General features: G+C 57.8%; 1 protein-coding gene across 5 annotated transcripts in view; it reads right to left on the bottom strand.

The window, feature by feature from the left end:
• Window positions 1-6,857: 6,857 nt before the first annotated feature.
• Window positions 6,858-24,386, bottom strand: part of DOCK2 (dedicator of cytokinesis 2) — a 367,699-nt gene continuing 350,170 nt past the window's right edge. For 3 of the 5 annotated variants that reach the window (XM_059699147.1, XM_059699150.1, XM_059699149.1), the window contains 11 exons: window positions 24,274-24,358; window positions 23,421-23,507; window positions 18,373-18,549; window positions 16,902-16,985; window positions 13,671-13,808; window positions 12,309-12,436; window positions 11,367-11,541; window positions 10,209-10,329; window positions 9,832-9,894; window positions 8,709-8,860; window positions 6,858-7,370 (listed from right to left, as the gene is read on the bottom strand). In XM_059699147.1, coding sequence (XP_059555130.1) covers window positions 7,311-7,370; window positions 8,709-8,860; window positions 9,832-9,894; window positions 10,209-10,329; window positions 11,367-11,541; window positions 12,309-12,436; window positions 13,671-13,808; window positions 16,902-16,985; window positions 18,373-18,549; window positions 23,421-23,507; window positions 24,274-24,358 — 1,270 coding nt within the window. In that variant the 3' untranslated portion in view covers window positions 6,858-7,310. The remainder of the gene's footprint in view (window positions 7,371-8,708; window positions 8,861-9,831; window positions 9,895-10,208; window positions 10,330-11,366; window positions 11,542-12,308; window positions 12,437-13,670; window positions 13,809-16,901; window positions 16,986-18,372; window positions 18,550-23,420; window positions 23,508-24,273; window positions 24,359-24,386) is intronic. The other 2 variants (XM_059699148.1, XM_059699152.1) reach the window with 2 other exon arrangements.

The following is a 24,386-nucleotide window of genomic DNA, read 5'->3' as shown; positions in this document are numbered from 1 at the left end:
ACTCTAGCGCCCCCCCCCCCCGCCCCCCCCTCCAGGCGTTGCCACCAGGCCCTCCCTCTGGGGGCTCCAGCCTCCATCTGCAGCTGGGACTTGGCTTGTTCCACCCCCCCTCACCCCAGGGCAGGCCCCAGGTTGGTGAATGGGCGGTGGTCCCCTGAACAGACTTCCCTCGGGGTCAGCAGATGGAAAAGTTCCAGCCAGCCTCTGGTCACCACCTCCCTCCTGCGCTCATGCCTCTGCTTCCTCCTCACATTCAGCTCCCTCTCCCTCCCTCCAGGCCCCATAGGCCTTTGAGACCAAAGGAGGAGCCCACCTACTACCCCAGCAGGGGGTGCTCCCGGGATCCTCCCTGCCAGTCCCTCTGCTTCCCTCTCCTGTGTGGAGACACGTGGAAAGTGGAATGTCGTGGATGGATCTCGTTGGCCGCATCTTGGTCCCCAGAGGATGACGGGGGGACGGGGTGGGAGGGGTCCTTCCAGGCCCTGAGGAACCACCTGTCCCCACCACGGAACAGCCAGCGCGTGAAGGGTGGCTCGGAAGGTGCCTGATTGCACGTTTGTTCCAAAGAGTAGAAAGCAGAGGCCACACTCTTGGATCGAGGGTCTCCACGAGGCCTGGCTGCTGTCTTTTTAAAGAACAGTCCCCGTGGGACCCACCAATGCAGACCACAGCCTCCCCCTCCACTTGTGATCGTCCATCCCCAGTCAGCCAGAGCAGGCATAGCTCCAGGGCTGCCCACCCCAATGCTACCTATGGCCGGAGCCCTACAAACTGTCACTGACCCAAATGTCCAGCAATAGGGGGCCGGTCAAATGAATTTCTCTCCATCCAAACGATGAAAGCGATCGTAGCATATTGTGGAGAGATGTGTATGTTCTAATAACATCAGGATACTATTGGGATACCGTAAGTGGCAGGAGGTGGGAAAAAGTGTATATTCACTCATGTGTATGAAATATATAAATAAAAGTACAACACTGTCAATTATGACTTCTGCATGGGAAATTGGGTGTGATTTCAGTTATTGTTCTTTTTCTGTAATTTCTGATTTAAGTGGTTACACAAACACGGGTCACTTGCTTTGGGGGTTCGGGGTAAAAGGCCAGCAAGAGGCAATGTGGTAAAGACAGAGGGCACAGGGCTTCTGAAGTCGGGGGACCTGGGTTCAAACCCCAGCTTTGCTGCTGAGCAGCTGTGCAAACCTTGACACGTGACGCCACATTATTGGCTTGTGCTCTCAGGTGGAAATGGGAAGGGTGCCACTTCGCTCCCGTGGTGGCTGTGAGCACCCACGGAGGAACCATGTCACCGTGTGAATCATTTCCCACGGAGCCTGGAGGCGCTCGGAAACTGTGGAGATTGTGGCATAGTCAGGGCACGTTCCATAGGTGTGATCACCCGGGTTTGCGATGCTCACTGTTCCCTCCCAGCAGCCTGCAGGCAGGGAGGGGTGGCGGGTGGGGTGGCAGCGAAGGCCAGTGGGGCGGGACACGCAGTGCAGGCACCGACTGGACAGCCAGACCCTGCCATCTGAAGCTGACGGTCAGAGGGGCCTCGAGTCACATGACAAGTTCACGGCTGTTCTGGGTCAGCACCTGCCCCCCCTCCTGTTCCACGCTTGCCTGCTGCTGGGGTGTCCTTCCTTAGAAGCATTTTGGGGGGAATGCCCACCTGTGTGTTCCTGTCACGCCTGGGCCCTGGTTCTTTCCCCGGAGCCCCGTGGCTGGGACACTGCCTCTCCTGCCCTCCCTGCCCTCGCCACAGGGCAGGGCTTCAGGCCCCGGCGCCCCAAGCACCCCAGACGCCCCCATTCCCGAGTCCCTGTCACTGCACAGCCCTTGGGGTGGGGGACAGTGCGGCCTGTCCTGACCCCAGTGGAGCTTGGGGAGCTGCAGGCCCTGGAGCCCCATGAGTAGCCCCAGGACCTCTGGGAAAAAGCAACTCTCTCTCTAAACAGGGGTCCTTTTGTGGAATTTTCTTGGGTTTTGAAATCTTCCAGAAGTGGAAATCTCAGTCTGAGACGATGGGCCCTGACCAACGTCAGGGAAAAAAACACAAAACGTTGGGCCGAGGGTCCTGAGCCAGCCTAGGGTGTGCTGGGGCCACGGCTACAGCCCAGGTGAAAAGGATCATATATTCTGAACCTCAAATTGGGACATTTGCGACAAGGCACTAATGTCAAAACGTGGGCTCTGGGGTGGGCAAAGCTGGGCCCCAACCCCCGCTTTGCTCTTCGGCAGCCGTGTTTCTTATCTCAAAAGGCCTCCGTTGGCTCATCTATTAAATGGAGCTGCAAACGGAACCTGTCTCGTGGATTTTGCGGGGAAAAGTGATGTGAGGTGGGAAGTGCAGAGCCCAGGACCTGGCAGCAGCTGATGGTGAGGATGAGGAGGAGGACGCTGGGTGCCAGGGGACAGGGACTGACAGGGAGGTGGCTCAGGGCAGGGGTCTGTCCTCCAGCCAGCATTCTGCCATTTGCTCTGACTTTGGGCAATTCCCTCCATGTGGGGCGATGCCTGGGGAAAGGGGAGGTCTGCCACTCTCTGGGTGCCCAGCAGTCAGCCCGGTGCACTGCCGGGTCCTGGAGCTCAGGCTGGGGTGAATGCCCCGGCCCCCACCTAGAGACTGTGGCCAGCCAGGGCCACTACCGCTGGCCTTGACTTTCAGGGGTGCAGGATTGTGTGGGGAAGCAGGCAGGGGGAGCATGAAGAACCAGAGACAGAGGAGACAGGCGGCATCTGCACCGGCTACCGCTGCCCCACCCACCAGGCACGCAGGGAGCAGACAGTGCGGCTCTGAGGCCAGAGCTGCCAATTCTCAATGCCGACTCGACTCCTGAATATGGCACTGGAGTGCCTCAGAGAACAGCCAGTTGTCTGGGCCTCAGTTTCCTCATCTGTAAAATGGGGAAGCCCAGCTCCCGCCCCCCCCCAAAGTTGCTTTGAGGACTAAGTACCAGGCACTAGCAGGTGCTCAGTGAATGTGGGCTCCCGTGAGGGAACTCGGGAGCCGAGGGTGAGGGGAGGTCTCCCCTGCCTTCCCCACGTTCCCCTTTAACAGGGGCGTGGCTTCTGGGGTTCTTCTCCTTTCTACACAGAAAACACCAGTACCTTCTGAGTTCCAGGGTTCCCGGAGCTGGCAGGGTGGAGATGGGCTGGGGTGAGAGTCAGGGTTACGGGCTGAGTTGGCTTCTAGCTTAACCTCCCTGTGCCACCGTTTCCTTATCTGTAAAATAAGGATAAGAAATCACAGGTTTTCTACCTACTGCCTACAGGTATGTCTGTGAGCAGCAGCTGGCCTCCTGTCCTGCCCGGACAGTGGTCAGGAGGGTATGGGCCTCCGGGAAGCCTGGCCCAGCTGTCAGGCAGGCTGCAGCCCATATTGGTGCCATCTCCCCTGCTTTTCAGCCTCTGGTGGAGTTGACAGCTGGAGAAACACAGGCCAATAGCGCCCTCTGGCGGCCATCTCTTTAAGAGCAGGGAGCAGAGTGCAGAGACTGGGTGGCTTTCAGGGCCGGCCAAGGGGGTCGGATCCCCTATAAGGGGCAGGTTCCCAGGAGGACCTGCAGCGTCAGGAGGAAATGCACCCCTAGAGGGAAAGGCTTTAGCTCCACTGGGCAAAAGGTCTTAGAAGGCAGCCAAGGGGAGCAGCGGGACTGGTCTGGATTCCATCGCGACTCCTCCAGTGACATTTTCTGAGTGCCTCAAGGTTGCTTAACCCTGAGCCTCGGTTTGCTTATCCGTAAAACGAGGATAAAACCAGGGTAACCTCCTTCAAAGGGCTGTTGCAAAGACCGAAGGAGGCGATGTAGGCAATGCCCCGGAAGTGAGGCTTGGCAGTAGTTCATTCCTTTGTTTATTAAGCAAACCAATGACTGCCTTCGCGGTAGCAGCTCGAGGTGTGCAGGGCCCTGTACGAGTCAGTGTTCAGGCTCACACCTCGTGATTTTGCCATCTTTGTGCTGTGCCCATAGTCTGACTTACTCATATATTTTTAATTGGCACTCACTTCTGCACAGCTGCCCGCCCCCGACCCCCCCCCCCCCCAAAAAAAAGCATGGGCATTCAGTCACTGCCCGAGGGTCCGTTTCCATGGAAACCAGAAGCAGAAGGCATCCAGGGTTCAGAAGGCGCAGCAAATGGGTTAGGATGCCTGGAGGGAGAGAGCAACCTGGGTTTCGATGTTAGGAGGGCCCTTTGTTTCTCTAAGTTTCTCTCCTCCTTAAGCCTGAAGGTCTGGAAGGAAGGAAGAAAGCGTCCAGGCCATACTAGAGATGAGGCTAGGAGAGGAAGCTTGGTTCCCTAAATCACACTAAAGTGTGAATGACTGATATGAGCTCTGTCTTAGAGTCAGAGGAAGGGCAAGCAAAAGGCAAGGGGACTCTGGGTGCTGGGGGCCAGCCCCAGCGGTTCGCCGACTCCATCCACACCTTTGGGAACCCCTGGACAGCTGGGGCAGGCCCCCAGCATCTGGGTGCCCACAAGGGGAGAGCACCTGGAAGACACCCAGGCTTAGAGGCTGGCAGGTCTGAGTCCGGATCGGGCCCTGCTGATCACAGCTGTGTGGCCTTGGGTTAGTTTCAATGCTCTGGGACGAGAGGACTGGAGGAAGCAGTCTCTAAGGGTCCCTGAAACTCTACATCAGGACAGAAGAAGATATACGAGGTAGATCCTTCCTCTCACCCCAGCCCACCCGCCCCATTGCCCTCCCTGGGAGCTCTGACGGCAAACAGCACCCTTCCTCCTTCCTCGTCATCGCTAGCTGGCTGTGCACAGACCCTGCTCACAATAAGGGCACCTCCCCAGGGGCACAGCAGGGCCCTGCTGCACACACAGCCCCCCGCCCCCTTTTTCCAGAGCTCTGTCATTGGCATGGCTGGGGAGACTCTCAAACGGGCATGGAATATGCAGTCTGACCTTGAGCCGCGGGCAAAGTGGAAAATGAGTGTGTGGATTCAGGTCGTGTGGCTGGAAGTGGACAGAGCTGGCCCCCTCCCAGCCAGGCGACAAGGGACCGTCACCAACTCCCCAAGCCTGGGGTCCCCATGCGTGTGGCTGGGACTCTCCTGGGTTGGTTGAGGATGGAAGGGAGGGAAGCGGGAGTGAGGGCAGCTATGTTAGTGCTGCTGTCTGTCACTGTTAGTGCAGCTGGCACAGCTGTTCCTGCCACGTGACCGAATGCCCAGGCCCCTTAATACAGACTTCACACAGAACTCACAGATACTAATAATTTTTAGGAAAAAAACAACACTCACAAATATTATTGCCACACACTGTTGAGTGAGGAGAGGAGCGTTAGGGAATTTTTAGAGGTTAAAGTAGACTTTCCCAGGACATCTCCGAATCTGGGGGTTTTCCCCGGGCTGGGGGAGGGGTGGGTGCCACCCAGCGGCTCAGCTGCTTGAGGACACTCCTCTGCCCACACCCACTTTCCTTGTTCCTTTGACAAGTGAATCCAGCAGATTCCCAGCCTCTGGGAGCTACCGCCTCACCTTAGGGAACTTGCTGCAGCCCAAACCCCAACCACCACCACCAGAGGCCTCGGCCTGGTGAGGGGACGGGAGGCTGGGCCAGCGCCAGGTCTGGGGCTGGGGGAGGGGACGGGGGCATGAGGCCACCGGGAAGAGCCTGGGAGAACAGAGGCTACAGGGACTCAGAGGTCCTGTGCACAGAGGTGTCCAAGGGGCAGCGGGGGGAGTGGAGAAAAGTCAACTTCCATCTGGCTGCCCACTTACCGAGCCTGCGATCTAGGTCACCTCTGCCTCTGGGCCTCGTTTTCTTCCTGTGGGTAATAGACCCCTCCGAGGGCTGCTGTCAGGACGTAGGAAGTTAACTCTTGCCGTGTCCATACCCTGAGCTGGGGCAGTCCGGGCGGAATGAACCTGAGCTGTAGTCAGGATGCTCTCCCCACTCATCACCCTCATGATGCTCCCCCCTCACCATCATCATGATGCTTCCCCCTCACCCCGTCATGATGCTCTCCCCTCACCCCGTCATGATGCTCTCCCCTCACCCCGTCATGATGCTCCCCCCTCACCCCGTCATGATGCTCCCCCCTCACCCCATCATGATGCTCCCCCCTCACCCCATCATGATGCTCCCCCCTCACCATCATCATGATGCTTCCCCCTCACCCCGTCATGATGCTCTCCCCTCACCCCGTCATGATGCTCCCCCCTCACCCCATCATGATGCTCCCCCCTCACCATCATCATGATGCTCCCTCCTCACCATCCCCAGGGACTAGGGCTCTCAGAGGGGAGCATCCACCCCAGGTCTCTCGATGGCTGGAGCTCTGAACCCCACGTTTCCATGCACCCAAGATCCACCCAGTGCCAGTTTTCTTCCCAAGTGAGCCCCCCCTGCAGGCCCCGGCAGGCACGGAGGTGGCCTCCCCGTCCCCTCTTCCTTCCCTGGAGGAGCCCCTCACCTCCCTGGGGCCTCACGTCGGGGTCCCTGGAAGAAAAGCCACCACCTCTGGTCTGGTGATGGGCCCAAAGGCGGGGCCCTCCGTCCAGAGGACCTCAGCCCCCTTTCCCTAAAGCTCATGCATTTGGTTGGATGGTGTTGCCATCTCTGTCCAGAAGGGAGAAAGGCACGTGAAACTCTCCACGGTGCAGACCCCACGAGGAAGATTCTGGAAGACTATTCTGGTGTCCCTGTACCCAGCATTCAGCGCCTCAGGTCCGGAGGCACGGAGAAGATGCCCGGGTGGCGGGGACGAGGTGGGCAACTTTGCCTCTAGGACGGGCTGGGGCTAGGCCCCTTCACATGGCGGCGGGCCCTGGCCTTCCCGCCCCCCCGGCCTCCGGGAGCCACCGGCCGTGCTGGGCTCAGGGACTCAGCCGGATTCAGAAGTACGCAACGGAACCACTTTTATTGCCAGAAAGAAATAGCAACACTTCGGAGACGATCAGCTAGAAAAAAGACTGGGTGTTGTCATTAAAAAATGTCAAGTACAAAACTGTTAACGAAAAATAAAATAAAAGCGTATTTAAAAGGCTTTTCTATGAAGGACGCGGGCTTAGAAATGAGCCAGGACCACGGCTCCTGCACCCGCGAGCCGGGCTGTGGAAAGATGTGCCCGGGATGCTGGAGGGCGGAACGGAGAGGCAGCGGACCGTGGTGTCCTCACCCTTCCCCACCCCCCGCCGGCGTCTGTCACCAGAAGCTCTGGGCCGGGTCAGCCGCCCTCCCTGTCTGAGTGAAGGCCCATCAGGTCTCCCTGCTCCTGAGGCATCCGTGTCCCGAGCTCGCTTCTTCCGGAAGCTCCTCTCCGGCCCAGCTCAGCCCCGGGCGGGCGGGCACGTCTCACAGGTCAGGGGGCAGGTCGTGGGTCTGCTTGCCGTCCTCGGAGGACTTGCTGGCCAGCTGTGTGGGAGAAGGAACAGCACCCCCAAGATGGGATCGCACGGGCCCCCGATCCTGAGGGCCCCTAAGCAGATCCCTGCCAGAGCCCAGTGCGCGTGGGCCCGGCCCTGAGTGTGGCCACACAGCGGTGAGAGCACAGACTTCGCTGCTTCACGCACAGAGAGCTGGTGGGAGCTGTGACCACCAGGGAGAGGGGAAGGGGGTCGGCAGGGGCCTGCTCGCTGCACGCAGTGAACCTGACGCTGTTACGGAAGCAGAGCCCCCTTTAAAGTGCCAGTGGCTCCTTCTGTATCCTGAGCGAAGGCCGCGGAGGAACGGCCGCAGATGCACTTGGATAGTTGGGGCTCGGGAGCTGAATTCTAATTACTAGGATTTTGTGAGGTAAGTTGAATAGGGAACTTCCCCAGACTCTTCCAAAGCCAGCTGCCTGCTGTGGCCTGACGGGCATGCCCAAGGGCAGTCTGGGCGAAGGACAGTGTGGGTTCCGAGACCCGGGGCCTACACACCCCTGGGCACAACCCGCAGCCCCGCTGGGGTCAGTGCTGCTCAGAGGAGTGACCAGGGCCCTTGGAGCCTGACCCTGCCTCCTGGTGACCACACATGCGTGTGCACATACACACACGCACACACACACATACACACACGCTCACACACACACATGCACACATACACACTCACTCACACACACACACACACTCACACACACACTCACACGCACACATACACACTCTCACACACACACACTCACTCTCACACACACATGCACACACGCACACATACACACTCACACATGCACACACACACACTCACACACACACGCACACATACACACACTCTCACACACACACTCTCACACACACATGCACACACACATACACACTCACACATGCACACATACTCACACATGCACACATACACACACACTCACACACACACATACACACTCTCTCACACACACACACACTCTCACACACACATGCACACACGCACACATACACACTCACACATGCACACATACACTCACACTCACACACACACTCACACGCACACATACACACACTCTCTCTCACACACACACACTCTCACACACACATGCACACACGCACACATACACACTCACACATGCACACATACACACACACTCACACACACACGCACACATACACACTCTCACACACACATATACACACTCACACATGCACACATACACACACACACTCACACACACACACACACACACACTCACACACGCACATGCACACACCATTTCTCCTCTCTGTTGCCTCTTCCCTCTCCACCTCCCTCCCGTGCCCCGGCTTCCACCGTCTGGGTCCGCACCATCGTCTTGAAGAACTGGTTCACTTTCTTCCGTTTGAGCGTCTTTTTGTCGTGCTTGTCGCCTTCCGAGAAAGGAAGGAAGGTCTGGCTGAGGCGGGGGGACCGGCTGCCATCCTCTGTCCCGGGCACAGCGGCCACCGAGAGCGTGAAGGCTGGAGGGAGAGGGAGAGCAGGTGGGAGAGAGGGTGAGTGGCAGGTGCGGGGCGCAGCCCAGGGGCAGGTGGGTGACGGGTGGCAGGTGGGGGGCAGGCAGGGCACAGAATCCGGGAAGGACGGGTCCCAGCCGGGCAGGGGCGGTGGCCGTGTCCTCTGGGTGAGGCTGCCCAGCCCCTGGACAGCGAAGGGCCTGCCTCCGGGCCCACGAACCCTCCTCCCAGGGCCTCTGGGCTGGCCGCGGGGGGCTCGGGCGGGGAGGGCCCCGACTTCCTCCGGGGACATGCCCTCCCCCTTCCAACACCGGAGCCTGGCTTTCTCCCTTCCCGGAGGCAGGGCCAGGGGGGACAGCCGGTGTGACACCTGCTCAGAGTCACGCAGACCAGAGCAATCAGCTACCTTCTGACCCTCGGCTTTGACATCAGCCAAATGGGGGTGAGAGCACAGCCTCCCAGAGTGCTGTGCGGCCCAGGGCTGGTGCCCAGGCAGACCCCTTCCTGTAGGGCTCTCCTGCGGGTCAGTGGGCTGTGTTGGGGCGGCCCCAGGGCACAGGCCTGAGTGTGAACCCGGCCTCCACATGACTAGCCCGTGACAGGCAGGGGCGTGGCGTTCTCAGTGCCTCCGTATCCTCATCCACACGGTGGGGCTATTGGCACCAGGCACTCCTCAGGTGGGCACGGAGGCGGAAATGAAATAGTGGGAGAAGCAGTGAGCACAGCGCCGGGCACTGGTCGGCACTGGGGAACAGCAGGCGTCTTGGCCGAGGCCCCCCTGACCTGCCGTGTCTGGGGGCAGTACCGGCCTGTCCTGCTCCTCTCTGCCCTAGCCCCTGGCACAGGCAGCCTGGCACAGAGTGGCAGACACTAGAGACTGCTGCGTGCCAGAGGGCGTGCTCTTGGGTGTGCCACATGACCAGCTAGGGCCTCAGGGTCCCCTCTATGAACGAAAGGGTCGTCTGGGTGCTGCTAACCTCGCCGGACAGTGAATGGGTGCCGGGGAGGCACGCAGCATCCGCGCATCAAACACTCGTCACCTGCAAGAGGCGGGGGTAAGTTCCAGGTCCCCATAGACAACACGGGGCTCAGGGACCCGCTGCTGGCGCCTGGGGAGGCCCGGCTCGCTGAGAAAGCAGGGCCACCGGGTGCGATGAACAGTTTCCCAGGGGATCCTGAGCCCGGTGACCGCCGGCCTCCGCCCCGGCGCCTGGTGGAGCTTGCGGGGTGGGGAGCAGCTCAGAGGACAGGGCGCCGGGCCCACTTTGCTGTCTAGACACACCCATCCTCCACCCCCAGGCTGGTGGCCCGGACCCTCTTCACACGCCCGCGCTGGTGGTGGCAGGGTGCATACCTGGGATGATGGGCATGGACTGGCTGGCAAAACTCATCTGAGAGAGGACGGAGGCCCTGGGGGGGACGGCCGCATGCTCCGAGAGGTTGGTGTCACTCATGAACTCGTGCTTCCTGGAGAGCTGAACACACACACACACACACGCACACACACCACAGAGACTCAGCATGAGGCAGCTCTGGGCTGGAAAGTTAGTGACGAGGGCTCGGCCAGGCTTCCGTGGCCCCGCTCCAGGTTCATTTATTCTGTTTTGCATCACCCCGTGCCCGCGTGGGGTACATACGCACAGGCTGCACACTATCCAGCTCCCAGGCGGGGGTGGGGGTGGCGTGTGGCATTCATTTAGACCAGTGGCTCTCAACCTTCCTAATGCCTCGACCCTTTAATACAGTTCCTCATGTTGTGGTGACCCAACCATAACATTGTTTTCGTTGCTACTTCATAACTGTAATTTTGCTACTGTTATGAATCGCACAATGTCAATATCTGATATGCAGGATGTATTTTCATTGTTACAAATTGAACATAATTAAAGCATAGTGATTAATCACAAAAACAATATGTAATTATCTATGTGTTTTCCAATGGTCTTAGGCGACCCCTGTGAAAGGGTCTTTTGACCCCCAAAGGGGTCGTGACCCACAGGTTGAGAACCGCTGATTTAGACTATCATGTGAATGACTCCCCCTGGAACTGTGAAACACAGGAATCTTATTGCCACCTCCGCAGGCAGAAGCCACCTCTGGCTGGGCTCCTGCTGCCCTGGAGGAACCCAGCGGGGTCAGCGGTTAGAGCAGCCCGGGGCCAGGGGCCAGAGGGCAGGAGAGGTAGAAACACCAGGCCCAGCACAGGAGGGCCGCTCTCCCTTCAGTGGGTGAAGCAAGCGCTTCTCCCGGCCTCACAGAGCCGCTTGTGATGGCAGAAAAGACACCCAGGCCGGAGCCCGGCGGCGTGAGTTCAAATCCCGGCTCCGCTGTGTCCAGGCTGCATGGCGCCGGCCAGCGCTTCACCTTCCTGTCCTCAGATGCCGCCTGCGTAACACCCACCTCACGGCAAAAGTGAGGCTTGTGTGGGGCTGTGTCTGGGAGCCCCGGGACAGTGCCGGCGCACAGTAGGTTTGCTATGGGGGGTGCTGAGGCAGCCTGCCTCGATGCTCACCCTCTTGAGGTCCGACTCGGCTGCTGCCTTCTCGTCGGCAAACACCACGCTGCTCCGTTTGGCCCGCTTCTTGGACCTGCGCAGCTTGACCTCGGGCAGCGTGCTCCCCGGCGGGGAGATGGGCTCCACCGGCTCCGCTTTCTGCGCCCTGGGGGGTGGCAGTTCCAGGTCGAAGCTGAAGGGCGAGAGGGAAGCGTGGCCACTGCCTTTAGCGCCCCTGTGGGACCCAGGCTGACTGGGCTGTCGCCACAGGCCGGATGGGAGACAGCTGACCTGGCAGAGCGTGGGGAGCCACTTGCCTAAGTGGCAAACTTTCAAAATACAAAGCGAGTCTGGTGGTGAGAAGAGGAAATCAATGGGAGATAGGGGTCTGGATTCAAATTCAGACACTGCCACGTTTTAGCTGAAGGACTTTGGGCAAGTCACTCAGCCTCTCTGAGCCATTATTTCCTTTTCAGGAAATGGGGTGTTGGTGGTAACCTTGTGAGAGACGGCGATGAGGTCTGAGGACCCCTCAGCACACCCTTGGCCTGTGGAGAGCGCCGGGTTCACAGTGTCTGTCATCAGAGTCGCTGAGTAGGGCCTGGTGAGCCTAAGGCCAGGACGGTGGAGGGGAGGGGCCTGGCAGAGGTATGGGGAGTGCAGGGGGGGCCTCCGTGGTGGGGAGTTGGGAGACGATTCCGGACCCAGGCGGGCTCTGCAGGTCGCTCTGTGGGTTGTGGGCAGGCGGGTCCTGCAGGACCTTCAGGAACAGTCCCCTTGCCTCTGGGGCCTCGAATGCCCCTTTGATGGCGGCTGTAGGATGGCAGCCTCACAGGGTGGGGAAGGCTTTCGGAGGGAAGAGCAGGAAGGTGGAGGAAGGGCGGCGCTGGGGCAGGAGCGTGGTGGGGGCTGGGCCGGGGCCCAGGGGGGCCCAGAGTGCCATTTGGGGCGGGGACTGACCTCTCGGAGGTGGTCTTGCTGGGGGTGCTGCAGTCAGAGTTCATGGACGCCATGGAGATGATGGACATCTGCCGGTAGGAGCGCAGCATGGACCGGGGGCGGCCCACTCGCCTGTCCTCAAAGTCAGGCTGCGGGGGAGAACGGACGGTTAAAGCCTGGCCCACAGGTTGCTGGGAGCTGGGGTACCTGCCCCCCCTGCTGCCCATCCTCCAGCTCGGTGGGGAGCTGGGGGGTAGAGGGGGCGGAACAACTCCCTGGCTGGTGGGGCTGAGGGGCTGGCTGGATAAGGAATTGGCCAGGGCTCAGGGAAGGTGACCCTAAGTCCTTGCAATTTCCCCAGTGACAGGAGTGTCTTTGTTATATATGGTGGCCCTTCATGCTAACGAGAAGATTCTGGAAGGGGGAGGGCCAGGCCAGAAAAGCCAAGCATGTGATGATAGGGCTAGAGCCATGTAAGCCCAGCTCAGAGTCCCTGGAGGGATGGGGCAGGAGACGGATTCCCATCCTGTGACCAATGATTCACCCAGTCATGTCTGTGTAACGAAAGGGCAATAAAAACTCAGGCCACTTGGGCTCAGGTGAGCTTTCCTGGAGGCCGCCCTGCATCCAGGGGCCGGCAGCGTAGGCAGTGTGCTTGGGACCTCCCCAGACCTCACCCTATGGCTGGTCCAGATGTGGGAGGGGAGTCTTGTGGACGTCACCCTTGAACTGAGAAAGCTGACCAGCTCTGACAGCATCAGCACCGCCCTGACTCATGGAGCCACTATGGCACCAGGAGACAGGAGACCCGAGTCCCCTCGTGCCCCTCCGGTCACTCACTGCCCCTCGGGGCCTCAGCTTTCCCATCCGGGTTGACGTGTGATGGCCCCACTTTCTGGGGAAGAGGACGAAGGTGCTCCTGTGAGTACCAGGCCAACGGCCTCTTTAGTCCAGGGAGCTTGTGAGTGGCCGGAAGCGCTGGCTTTGGAGGCCAGCGGAGCCAGGCGTGAATTCTGACCTGCACTCACACTAGGCAGCCTCTGGAAGTCACCACCACCCCTGGCCCTCCAGAAGGGAACGGGGTTAAATCACTCCCGCCTCACAGACATGCAGTGAGGATTGTGTGACCTAGCACATGTCCCATGCTTAGATCAGACAAGGCACATAGTAGGTGCTTCATCCGTGTAGCTTTTATGACTAGCACAGCCCCTTCAGTTCCCAGTTTGTAAGTGGTGTTTGTCTGGGGGTGACTTCTGAGGGGTCAAGTTCACAGGGAGGTTCCCCTGAATCCTCAGCTCAGGCATGGGGCCCTCGAGCCCTTCTCCTCAGGTCCCATCATCCTCCCCATCCCCACCCCTCCCCTCCCCCCAGACACCCCCGTACCATCTCTCGGACACCATACTCCTTCTCCACCTTCACTTTCAGGTTCTTGAAACACTCCTCCATCCGGTCGTGGAAGGGCCGCAGGTTCTCGGAGACCCGCTTCTCGTGGATCTTAATCCCAGCTCCCAGGAAGGGGATCTGGAGGAGTGGTGGCCAGTGAGCTGGGTGCCGGAGGCCTCACCCCGCTGAGAATATGTCCGGGGTGTTCCGGTCCCCGAGACCTTCTCACAGGGTCAGGGGCCCTGGGAAACAGAAAGCTGCAGCCTTGGGGTTTCCTCTGGACTCTGGACGGGGAGGGAGAGCAGCAGCGGCCGTGTCCAACAGGAGGGCTGGAGCACCCCCCCCCAGCACCCCGGATGTTTGGAAAGTCTCTGCAGAGTGGCATCTGGGCGGGGGAGTGTGGGACCAGAGGAGAGGCAACCGTTGCTTTGACTCAACGCCTCGTCCAGGAAGTTCTGGGCGATGCCCATAGACAGGGGATTTAAAGAAGGGATGGAGGAGACGAGGGGGAGATGGTGGATGTGGGATGTGAGGGAGTTAAGTTCCGACTGACCAACAAGGGAGGGTCCTGTCTGAGGGGTAGAGGTAAAGGCAGCAGCCGGGCCACAGGGCCACTGTGAGCAGGGAGAGCCGAGAGTATCCTGGCCTCGGGGCAGCAGAACGAGGGTGTGAAATTTGGAGAAAAAAGGACACGTTTCCATGACTGGTGACGTAAAGACATTTCTGCCCCTCTCTCTCTCTCTCTCTCTCTCTCTCTCTCTCTCTCTCTCTCTCTCTCAATCTCGGACATCTCCCCGAAACAGTGAGGCAAAGGGGAAACGGGACCTCAGTGAAGGTAGAGACCTGCCAACCTGCCCCAGCCTGTCAGGGGAAGGATGGAGGACGGTCGCCGACCTGGAGCAGGGAGGGAGCTGTGGCCAGAAGGAGCCATCTGCCCTTGGGAAGCCAGGAGGGGCTCAGGGATTGGAGGCACCTGGGACCCAGAAAAGCGAAGGGGCCGAGAGGCCGAGCACAGAGGTGGCAGGGGGAGAGGCTGAGACAGGAGCAGCGAGAGCTGACAGTCTCTAATTATCTCTAATTAGGAGGTAGAGGCCCGATTGGTCCAGCTGTGTTTCTGTGGCCCCGCACACAGGAGGGACTCAATGACATAAACGAAGCGTGACGGGAATGAATGGGCCAGGAGGAACTCATTTGCTGTGTGTGATAATGCAAAAGGGCTGCCTTCCCCCTGAGGGTAGGTGCCATGGTCAGGGTGCCTGGACTCTGGGTGGGAGGTACACTGCCCAGGGCAACCCCCTTTTCCTGGCTGACGGGGTCTCTGTAACATAGTGACCAGGTGCGTGGGGACCAGGTAGGGAGGGGGTGGCCACTAGGGGGCGCTGGCTGAAAGGGGCCTAGCTAACAGCTTTGCTTTTCTTTTCTTCCCCCCACCCCCCTCCCAGCTAAGGGCTTTTAGAAGCCATCTACTATATGCTTTCAAAGTCTCCTTTGTAGTGCCTCTCCATTAGCTAACATTTCCTTCTGTGCTGTGAGTCTGAGCTCCAGGCTTTGGGTGGTGGACACAGCACTGAGAATCCATTACCAGGTGATAAATGGTGCCCGGTGGAGAGACCCCGGGCAGGGGTATGGATTGAGGATGACCCCAACAACCAAACAGATTTGTGTGACATGTTAGCCCACTCTGGGGCACCCAGAATCATCAGAGGAAGGAAACCAAATCAAAGCCTGGCCTTCCTGCTTCCCATGTTGCGTGCGGTGGGGGCGGGGAGGAGAGAGGGAGAATATGGTTGTGAGTGAAAAAGGCATGAGACCTGGGAGGGAAGGCTGGGGCCTTGGGGGCGTTGGGTTTCACAGGTGGCACAGGTAAGGATGGAGAGAAAATTCCAGACACACAAATGCATTCCGGGGAGCACGTCTGTGCAGCGCCTGGGTTCGCCCCTTTCCAAGCCTCACTTTGCATACGGCAGAGGCAGAGAAGGACCTGAATTAGGAATCATTATTTTAAGAAAAGAGGCTGCACCCAGTGCTCCACGCTCCCCGATTTCCCCAGAGTAGCAAACACTCCGCTCCCCACCACAATAGCTCCTTTTGTTTGCCTGGCGATGGGTAAGGAGGGAGGGGGGTCTGGCAGCTGCAGCAGCTGCCCGCTGCCCCTGGGCTTGCTGTCCTCCAGCTCCTGCCCTCAGAGCACAGCCCCCTCAACAGTGTGCCTGGTGGTGGGTGGGTGGCCCCTGAGAGCAGAGGTGTTGTGGGGTGGGGCGGCGGGAGGGGGGTGCTGCATCAGGCCTGGAGGAGCCTGGTCCTTTAAAGTGTGTGTTGGGGGAGTGTCTGGTGGATTGTTCCTTCTCTGGGAGGGTGGGGGGCGGGGAGAGAAAAGGGAGAGAAAACCCAGGAGAGAGAAAGGAGGGGAGCAGGTGGAGAGGAGAAGAGAAAGGAGTAAGATGGGGGGTGGAGAGAGGAGTAAGATGGGGTGCAGAGAGAGGAGTATGATGGGGATGCAGAGGAGGTAAAAGATGGAGTGGGGAGGGGCAGAAGCACAGAACCTCTGAGAGAGAGAGAGAGAGAGAGAGAGAGAGAGAGAGAGAGAGAGAGAACAGAAAGAGAGTCAGAGGAGGCAGAGTGTGGAGGCTGGTAGAGGTGCCAGGCGGGAGGGACGTAGGGGAGGAGAGGGGACCGCAGGGCGGGCGGGCAGTGGGAGGACGCGCCTTCCCAGTCCCCTGGCTGGGCTCTGGAGGGTAAGCAGCTTGTGCAGAATGAAGGCCCTCTGACCAAAAACCAAGCAAAGGCCTCAGTTATTCCCCAAACCTGATGTCCATCTGAGCTTTATCTGCAACAGACTGGGTCAGCCTCAGGAGGGGGTGGGGGCGGAGCCTCTTTTATCTGATTGCCATGAGCCGGCTGTGGGGGAAGGTGGTGGTGGGTGTGGGGGGCCTGGCTTTTATTTCAGTCCCGCTGGGAGAAGCTGCCCCTGACTTCAAGAGCCCATAAAGCAGTCTTAGCGACAGGCAGCACGACGTCCTCGCCCGGTCCCCGTGCAGCACCCCAGGGGTGCGGTGGCCCAAATCCAGGCTCCGAGTGGGCCTGCTCGGGTGAGATATAGTGTCAGAAGAAGGGCTGAAAGCCAGAGGACAGGAGGACAGGTGCAACCAGGCCGGGCAGTGGCTGGCTGAGGCCTGTACGGGAGGGGCTGGGAGGGCAGAGGCAGGGCGGCTCCCATCAGCTCTGCTTTACCTGCCACGCGATCAGGTCCTTGAGGCGGCTCAGCTTGTCCTGGTCCTCGGGGTGGTCCCTGGTGTAGTCCTCTGTGAAGAAGGCCTGGGGGGACAGATGGGAGTTTGGGGGGTTCTGTTCATTTGGTGTGGGCCCCTGACCCATGTCCCCGGCACCGAGAGAGGATTCCACTGGAGAGGGCCAGCAGCGAGGCCACAGTATTGATGGGGCAGAGACCTATAGTGACTGACACTATTTTCCCTTCTTGGAGGCTCAGGTCAGCACCCACTGGGAATGGGCCACAGACCCCAGGAGAGTGGTTCTCAAAGTAGGGTCCCTGGATCAGCAGCAGCAAATCACCCATCACTTGGGAACTTGTCAGAGATGCCAATTATTGGGCCCCACCCAGACCTACTGCATCAGAACCTGGGGGGCGGGGGGGGGGGGGGCGGGCACCCAGGTTAGTTACAAAGCTCTGCAAGGACCTGACTCACGTTTACGTTCGAGAGCAGCTCACCTCACCACCTCCCTCCTGGTGTGTGAACCTGGCACCCCCAGCTCTCTCCGGGCTCATGTCCTCCAGGTGTGCACACACATGGGCACACACAGCAGCCCTCCAGACTGAGTGAAGGCATGCCAGTGGGGACTCTATGGGGGACTGAGGGTGGCTGGAAGGACTGTTGGGTTAGCAACTGGAATCGCTCTGAATGAAATTACTGTGTTGCATTCTTAGTCTCACATCAGTGACTGGCATGGAAAGATACTAGGGAGTTAGTTCACTGTGATGTCTACTAGAAGGAGGAGGCCACTTCCCCCCAGTGTTCCTACAATGTAAGGTGTGACACAAGTGAGGACTTTCCATTCCATTCCATTGCCAGGAAAAGCTATGTCCCCTCCTGAGAAGTTGGTATTCTTCCACAGTGAATACTGTGACTCATATATCTGATGGCTTTTCCCTTTTTGCTCTGGACACTAGGAAGCTCAAAAAAAAAAAAAAATTGGTGGCTCCCATGCGTGAGGATTTCTGGAGGGACCTTGGGCCTAGCTATCTAAGTTGTGATTCTCCTTTTGGAATTGACTTTCCATCCTGTCTGTATTGTCACAGATTCTGGGTTTCATTTCTTTCTCTTTTAGAAGATATTTGCAGTCACGGACTTGGATTCATGGCTCCTCCACTTCAGTGGCCTGGCTTACGGTCACCTGGTCTTCCCAGAGCCCTTCCTTGGCTGAGGCACCTGGATGTGACCAGTGGACTAAGGGGCCCTGTGAGCCCTGCCCCTTCCAGCCACAGCACAGTGCGGCACTGAGTGTGGGGAGGAGATGAGAGGGAGGCTGTGGAGCCTCTGGGAGGTGAATGGGTTCCCACCAGGCTGAGGGGTCCCTTTAGGGGCAAACGGCTAGAGTAAGATGAGCGACATGCAGCTGTGTCTGCCCCCCAAACCCCCAGCTACTGCTCTGACCCCGACGGGGGCCAGGACAGCAGAGTCCTCACCTTCTCGTACTTGGCGAACCCTCCCATGACGGCGGGGTCCACGATCCCGTTGAGCAGCATGGACAGCGGGTTAATGGGGAGGCTCTCGTCACTCTGGTACTGGTTGATCATCATCAGGATCTTCTCATTGGCTGTGGACATGGTTTCGATGGCGTTCTCCAGGGGGCTGATGGTGGTCTGTTGCAAGTGAGATCAGCAGAAAGAGGAGGCCTTAGCAGGGCCTTTAAAAACAGATCTCGGCCTATGGACCAGGAGGCCAGGGTTCTATTCCCGGTCAGGGCACATTTCAGGGTTGTGGGCTCGATCCCCAGTGTGGGGCGTGCAGGAGGCTGATCAATGATTCTCCCTCATCACTGATGTTTCTATCTCTCTCTCCCTCTCCCTTCCTCTCTGAAATAAATAATAAAATGAAATAAATTAAAAAACAAAAAAAGACAAAGAAAAATAAGACAAGCTCGCCGGTAGGTATTGATTTCACTGGGGGCTGGAATTCAAATGAGGTGATGTTTCCCGAGGGGCCGCGGCGGCCCTGTAATTAGTGGCTCTGGGCTGCCTGCTGTCTGGGGAGAGACAGCGTCCTGTGTTGTGAGAAGGGATTTCCCTGGGGAGCTGAGGCAGACTCCAGGCCTTTGCTGGGGTTTCAGAGCCTGGATGTGCGTGAGGGAGGCCCTTCCTTCTTATTACCTGGGAGAACCGCTCTGTAATCCAACCCATCTGGCACTGCTTGTGTACCTACTGTGTGTGAGCTGTCAGCAGGCAGCCCAGAGCAGCGGGAGGCCTGATGCCCCAGCGTGGCCCAGCGTCAGTCCTAAAACTGGTTGTTGTACGAGGGGTCTCTGTCCCCAGGTGGATTCGGTTTAGTTGGGAAGATAACACTCATTGCCTCTCCAACACCCGTTAGAAAGCGATATGTACAAGACACCCGTCAGATGCTAACTGCACAGTCAGGGATCTCAAGAGCACGGAATCTGGAGGGAAAAACTGAGCGAGGGGCTGCAAACCTTTCCATAAAAGACCCAGACATCTGCAAGCCAGGCATTCTCTGTCGCAACCAGTCAATTCTGTTACTGTAGGAAAAGGCAGCTCCAGGCAACAGCAAAATTAATGCGCTGGTTGTTCCAATAAAACAACTCACAACAACAGGTGGCAGGTGGGGTCTCCCACAGGCCCCCGTGCGCTCGCCCTGGGCTACACTGAGTGCAGCCCTCACCCCTGCCTGCTGTTTTCCAGCTGTGTGACCCTGCGACCCTAGCCTTTCTGAGCCTTAGTGGACTCATTGGTAAGACGAGGCTGATGAAACCTGCTCGGAGAATAGCTGGTAGCTACTGCTCCTCCTTCTCGTAGGCGCGAGGACAGAGAGCGGCAGTGGTCCTCACCAGGGAGCCTCCCTGGGGGGGGGGGGGGTGCCTCCCTGAGTCTGTAGCAAAGACTAGGGGAGGTAATATGACCCTCGACTCAGCAGAATTCTTAAAAAAATGTCGCTGTAGGTATTATGGCCATGGGGCACGTGGGAAGGGCAGATCCAACCTCTAGAGCCATCTGGGACATCTTTTTAAACCATTTCCTTAAATCTTGGTGAAATCCCAGCCTCCCACACCTTTCTTCATTTGTTGTCATTTTTAAAGATGGTGCTGTCTGCAGCAAGGCGGCCCTGGGACCAGGTTCTCTCACTGGCACTGCCTCTTTCTGTCACACACACACACACACACACACACACACACACACACACACACACACACAAGTGAGCTGGAGCAGGATGCTATGTGCCCATTCAGCGAGGCTGCACCCCTGCAGGGGCTGTGGAAGCCCCGTCCAGACTGGGCTCCAGGGAAAATCTGTCACAACCATGCGGGGAGGGCCCAGCACCGCATCCCGATCTCACAATAGCCTGGCGCGTCTGAGAGACGAAGATGTGAGGGAGAGTTATTAACCATGGGAAGTCCTGTTGATTGGCTTTCCGCCCCATTTCTCAAGCAACTTTTGAATCCCCCTTTCTCCCCCCTCCCCGCCCGTCTTCAACCTCATTACAGCCTGGGGAGCCGGGAGTGAGGGTGATGGTGCCTCTGGCTTCTCACCCCCGACTTCCATGTGACCGAGTGTGCAGTGCTCGGAGCAGTGCCACTGCATGCAACCTTGCCCACCCTGCTGGAGGGGAGACTGAACTACCAGAGGGACGCTCTTCGGAAACAGTTTTAGACCTGGGAGGTGAGAGCAGCCAAAGGACGAAGGGACACGAATTCCCTGTCATCGGGGTGTTTCGCATTCTTCAGAGGCGTGTCACCCACATCCCCTTCTTAAATCAGACCCTCTTAGGACCCCAGGTGCTGCACGAGGCAGGCAATGCCATTGCATCCTACTTCTGCCCCTGATCACTCGGCAGCTCAAGTCCCACCTTTGGCCTCCGTTTCCTCCGTGTAAAATAGTGGGATGGACAAGAACCAGGATCTGCAGGCCAGGCTGGGCCTGGCGAGGTCCTTGCAGACGGCACGGGAGGTCTAGTTGTCAAACTGACTTCGGCTGGAGAGGGGCTGCCACTGCATCGCCAGCCCCTGCTGTTGGAATAGGGACTATCTCACCGATTGGCATTTTTCTCCTGGGCCATGAAGGTTTTTGAGCTTGTAGCTCATGACTGAATGACCCCTGGGCGGCTTTCCGCTCTGACGTTCCATAGGTTTTCAGTCTCCGTTTTACAGACGATGGAAACGAAGGCCCTGAGACACACTGTGTTTGTCCAAAAACATGCAGCTTGTTAACCACAGTGTTGCAGTTGTGTTCCTGACCCCAGGTCAAGGCTTGCTGTGAAGGGGGCATGTTCGCGGGACTGAGAGCAAGAAAGACCCCTCCGTAAGCAGAACCCACACTCGAATCCCATCAGAAAACACCTCTCTGTACAAACAGTCCTGTCGCCATGACGATTCACGGAAGAAACAGCCGACAAGACATCAATTCGGGGAACGCAAACGCCAATGCAGGGAAACGCACTCACTCAGCAGGCAGGAAGCTGGCGTCTGAGACGTGCTGACATTCAGGGTCACTCAGCCGGGAGGCTGCTACAGATAAATCCACTCCGGTCAACGTTTTGGAAGTTTTCCTAAACCTTCCCATCAGAAGTCATCAGGATAAAAGGAGCGAAACAAAAATGTTGACCAATCCTTTCCTGACTCCTGAGTCCGTAAGACAAGGAACCCGGTTCAGCGTGATGGCGTCTGCATATTGATTGGTGGGTATAGGTTTTCTTAACCAAGATTCTTGAGCAGCAGTTTCGGGCCTGGGACTAGTCTTTGCATTGAGCAATATGGCAGGGAACAAAATAGACTAAAATCTGGCTTCCTGGAACTTATGTTAGTGTAGCACTTAGATCCTAATAGGGTCTATTATATGTAATATTCCAGACATTAAAATCAACATGCAGCCACATTAGATGGTCTGTTAGGAGGCGGCAGGTGCTTTGAGGAGAAAGTCAGGGGGGAGGAGAATGGGGGTGCCACAGGGCTCCCTCCGTTGCCCACCGCCTCATGGGGTCACTGAAGGACAGGGGGCACCCTGCTGAGCGCCCCTGGAGGGAAAGGCACAGCAGGGCCTTGGGGTGGCAGCTACAGATTGGCAGAGAGTTTCACATTCTTCACTCCAGATACGGGATTAATAATAGTATGTACTTCGCAGGGTTTTGTATTCGGGGAATAATGTGACAAAGGCTGACACAGGGCCTGGGACACTTGTCAAGCTTCGCCTGTGTCAGTCTGCCCCACGAGGAAGAGCAAGAATGGTTTCTACCTTTCCAGGGTTCTCCTTATTGCTGGGGCGGTATGGGACACGCTGAGGAAGGAGGAGAGAGTGAATCCAGCCCAGGAACCTGAGGTGGAAGTCAAACCCTGCCTTACTTGCTAACCTTGAACAACCCACTAATGGTTTAGCACATCCTCAATGAATGTTTGCTGATCATCATTCCATTTCCCCCAAGGTCCAGGCTATGCCTGTGAAAAGGAGACTGGAGGGCCACTGAGCTGCTGGGGTTGGGTGGTCCTAAAGCTGATCACACAAGTAGCTGGGAAATACCAACCAGATCACGTCCCTCCTCTGCTCACGGTTCCAGGTCATTCAGTAGGAAAGCCAAAGTCCTGGCAATGGCCTGTAAATTCCTACATGATCTGGTGTCCGCCTCCTCCTCCTCAGCCCTCACTGGTGCTGACCCAGACACAAGCATGCACTGGCCCCAGGGCCTTTGCACTGCCGTTCCCTCTGCTGGAAAGTCCTCCTCTTCGTATCTGCATGGGCCACTCCCTGACTCCCTCTAGGCTTTCTCTGGCCACCTGATTTAAATAGCAATCCCTCCATCATCTCTCTCTTCCACGTTTCTCCATAATGGCTATCACCATTTGACACAGAATATATTGACTTTGATGTTTTAGTCTGTCTCCTGCACTAAAATGTAAGCTTCGTGGCAAAGTCTTCAGGTCTTAGAACAGCGCCTGGCTTGTGTTAGGTACGCATCAAAAATTTGTTGAATGAATAAGACATCCTGAATATGTGCCTACATTTCAGGTTTCCTCACCACCACTCTGACCCCCTTTTTGTGGGAGCAAAAAGATTCTTAGATGAGGATGTGAAGACCCTAAAGTGCGTTGAGAAGTAAAATACATGCAATTTGCATAAGGGGAGTTCAAAAATTAGCCTGGCAGCTGTGGGATTTCTTCTCTGTGAGCCTCATTTTATCCAGCTGTAAAATGGGTTCATCGTGGGATTCTGCACATGCACCCTCAGGGGCTGCTGGGACAGGAGGATATGAGGGGTGGCTGCGTGGAGAGAGTGCCAGGCCTCTACCTCCCCCTGCATCCACCACAGGAGCCCCCCATTCACCAGCTTGCATGGCATCAGCTTTCATTTGTGAGGAAAGAAAGCCACCTGATGCTTAAGGAAGATCTGAAAGCAGCTAATTTGGATGCTGCCTCAGGTCCCTTCCGGCACTGGAATTCCAGGACTCCCACGGTGGCTTCAAACCAAAGCTCCTGGGGCTGGGAGAGGTGCGCCCCGAAGGCCCGGAGACTCACCTGGGACATGTGGACCACCTCAAACCAGCGCAGGATCCCCGGAAGCTTGTACGCGGTCACGAAGGAGGTTCTCTCAATCCACATGGACTGCCAGGGCAGGGGTGACGAGGGAAGGAAAGCACCTCTTAGGAAACCTGGGTTCCAGACACGCTTTCCCGGATCCCTCCAGACCCGCAGGCTCCCCATGCACCCGAGACCAGAATAAGTATTGCAAGACCCAGAAACACACTCTCACCTTCCCCTTAGGGATCCTTTCCCAGGGTGAAGTTTAAGTTTTCCCTGGATTTAGACCCCGTCAGTTTTAACTGGGGTTTCTGAAGGGTTTGAACCTTAAGGTAATATTGAGTGCACCCACCTGCCTTTCCTGGGGAAAGGCCACTGTGTGCACTCAATTCTCAAAGGGGCAGCAACTCCCCAAATACGAAGGGTCACAGCCCGAGGCCAAGAGCTGGAGGAGCCCTGAGGCCACCTCCTCATGCCGAGGCCCCAGCCAGGGAAACACCCAGGGGACGGCCGGGACTCACACCTCTGTGGCTTATAATTGGTGTTTCCTGGAGGGTTTGGCTTCACTGCCCCTGCTGAGCCTGAGGACCCTCCCTTCCGGATACGCCCAGTGCCCTGTGCTTGAAAGGCCATCTCACTGAGGCCCGGGGCCTATCTTGAAAGTGAAAAGACTAACAACCCCAATGGGAGGACCAGGGATGGTGTCGCTGTGTCAGTGGATGCTGCTGGCTTTACTTCCTTGGCTTTGGATCAAATCCCCTCCCATTCGGAGGTCGGCAGATGCATGCCCTGCTTGGCAAGGGGGCCCAGGGAATGGTCAGGGCTGCTGCGGGGGAGGGCAGGTACTCACGGCAAACTCGTTCTCGGGGTCGACTGTCCCCCTGCGCACCGGCCGGGAGTAGTGGAACCTTTGCACGTAGTTGGATTTGTAAAAGCTGCAAGACAGGAAAAGGCTGAGGCTCC

Source organism: Myotis daubentonii, chromosome 5, assembly GCF_963259705.1.
Source record: "Myotis daubentonii chromosome 5, mMyoDau2.1, whole genome shotgun sequence".
Classification (NCBI taxonomy): domain Eukaryota; kingdom Metazoa; phylum Chordata; class Mammalia; order Chiroptera; family Vespertilionidae; genus Myotis; species Myotis daubentonii.
This window is presented reverse-complemented; position numbering and strand designations above follow the sequence as displayed.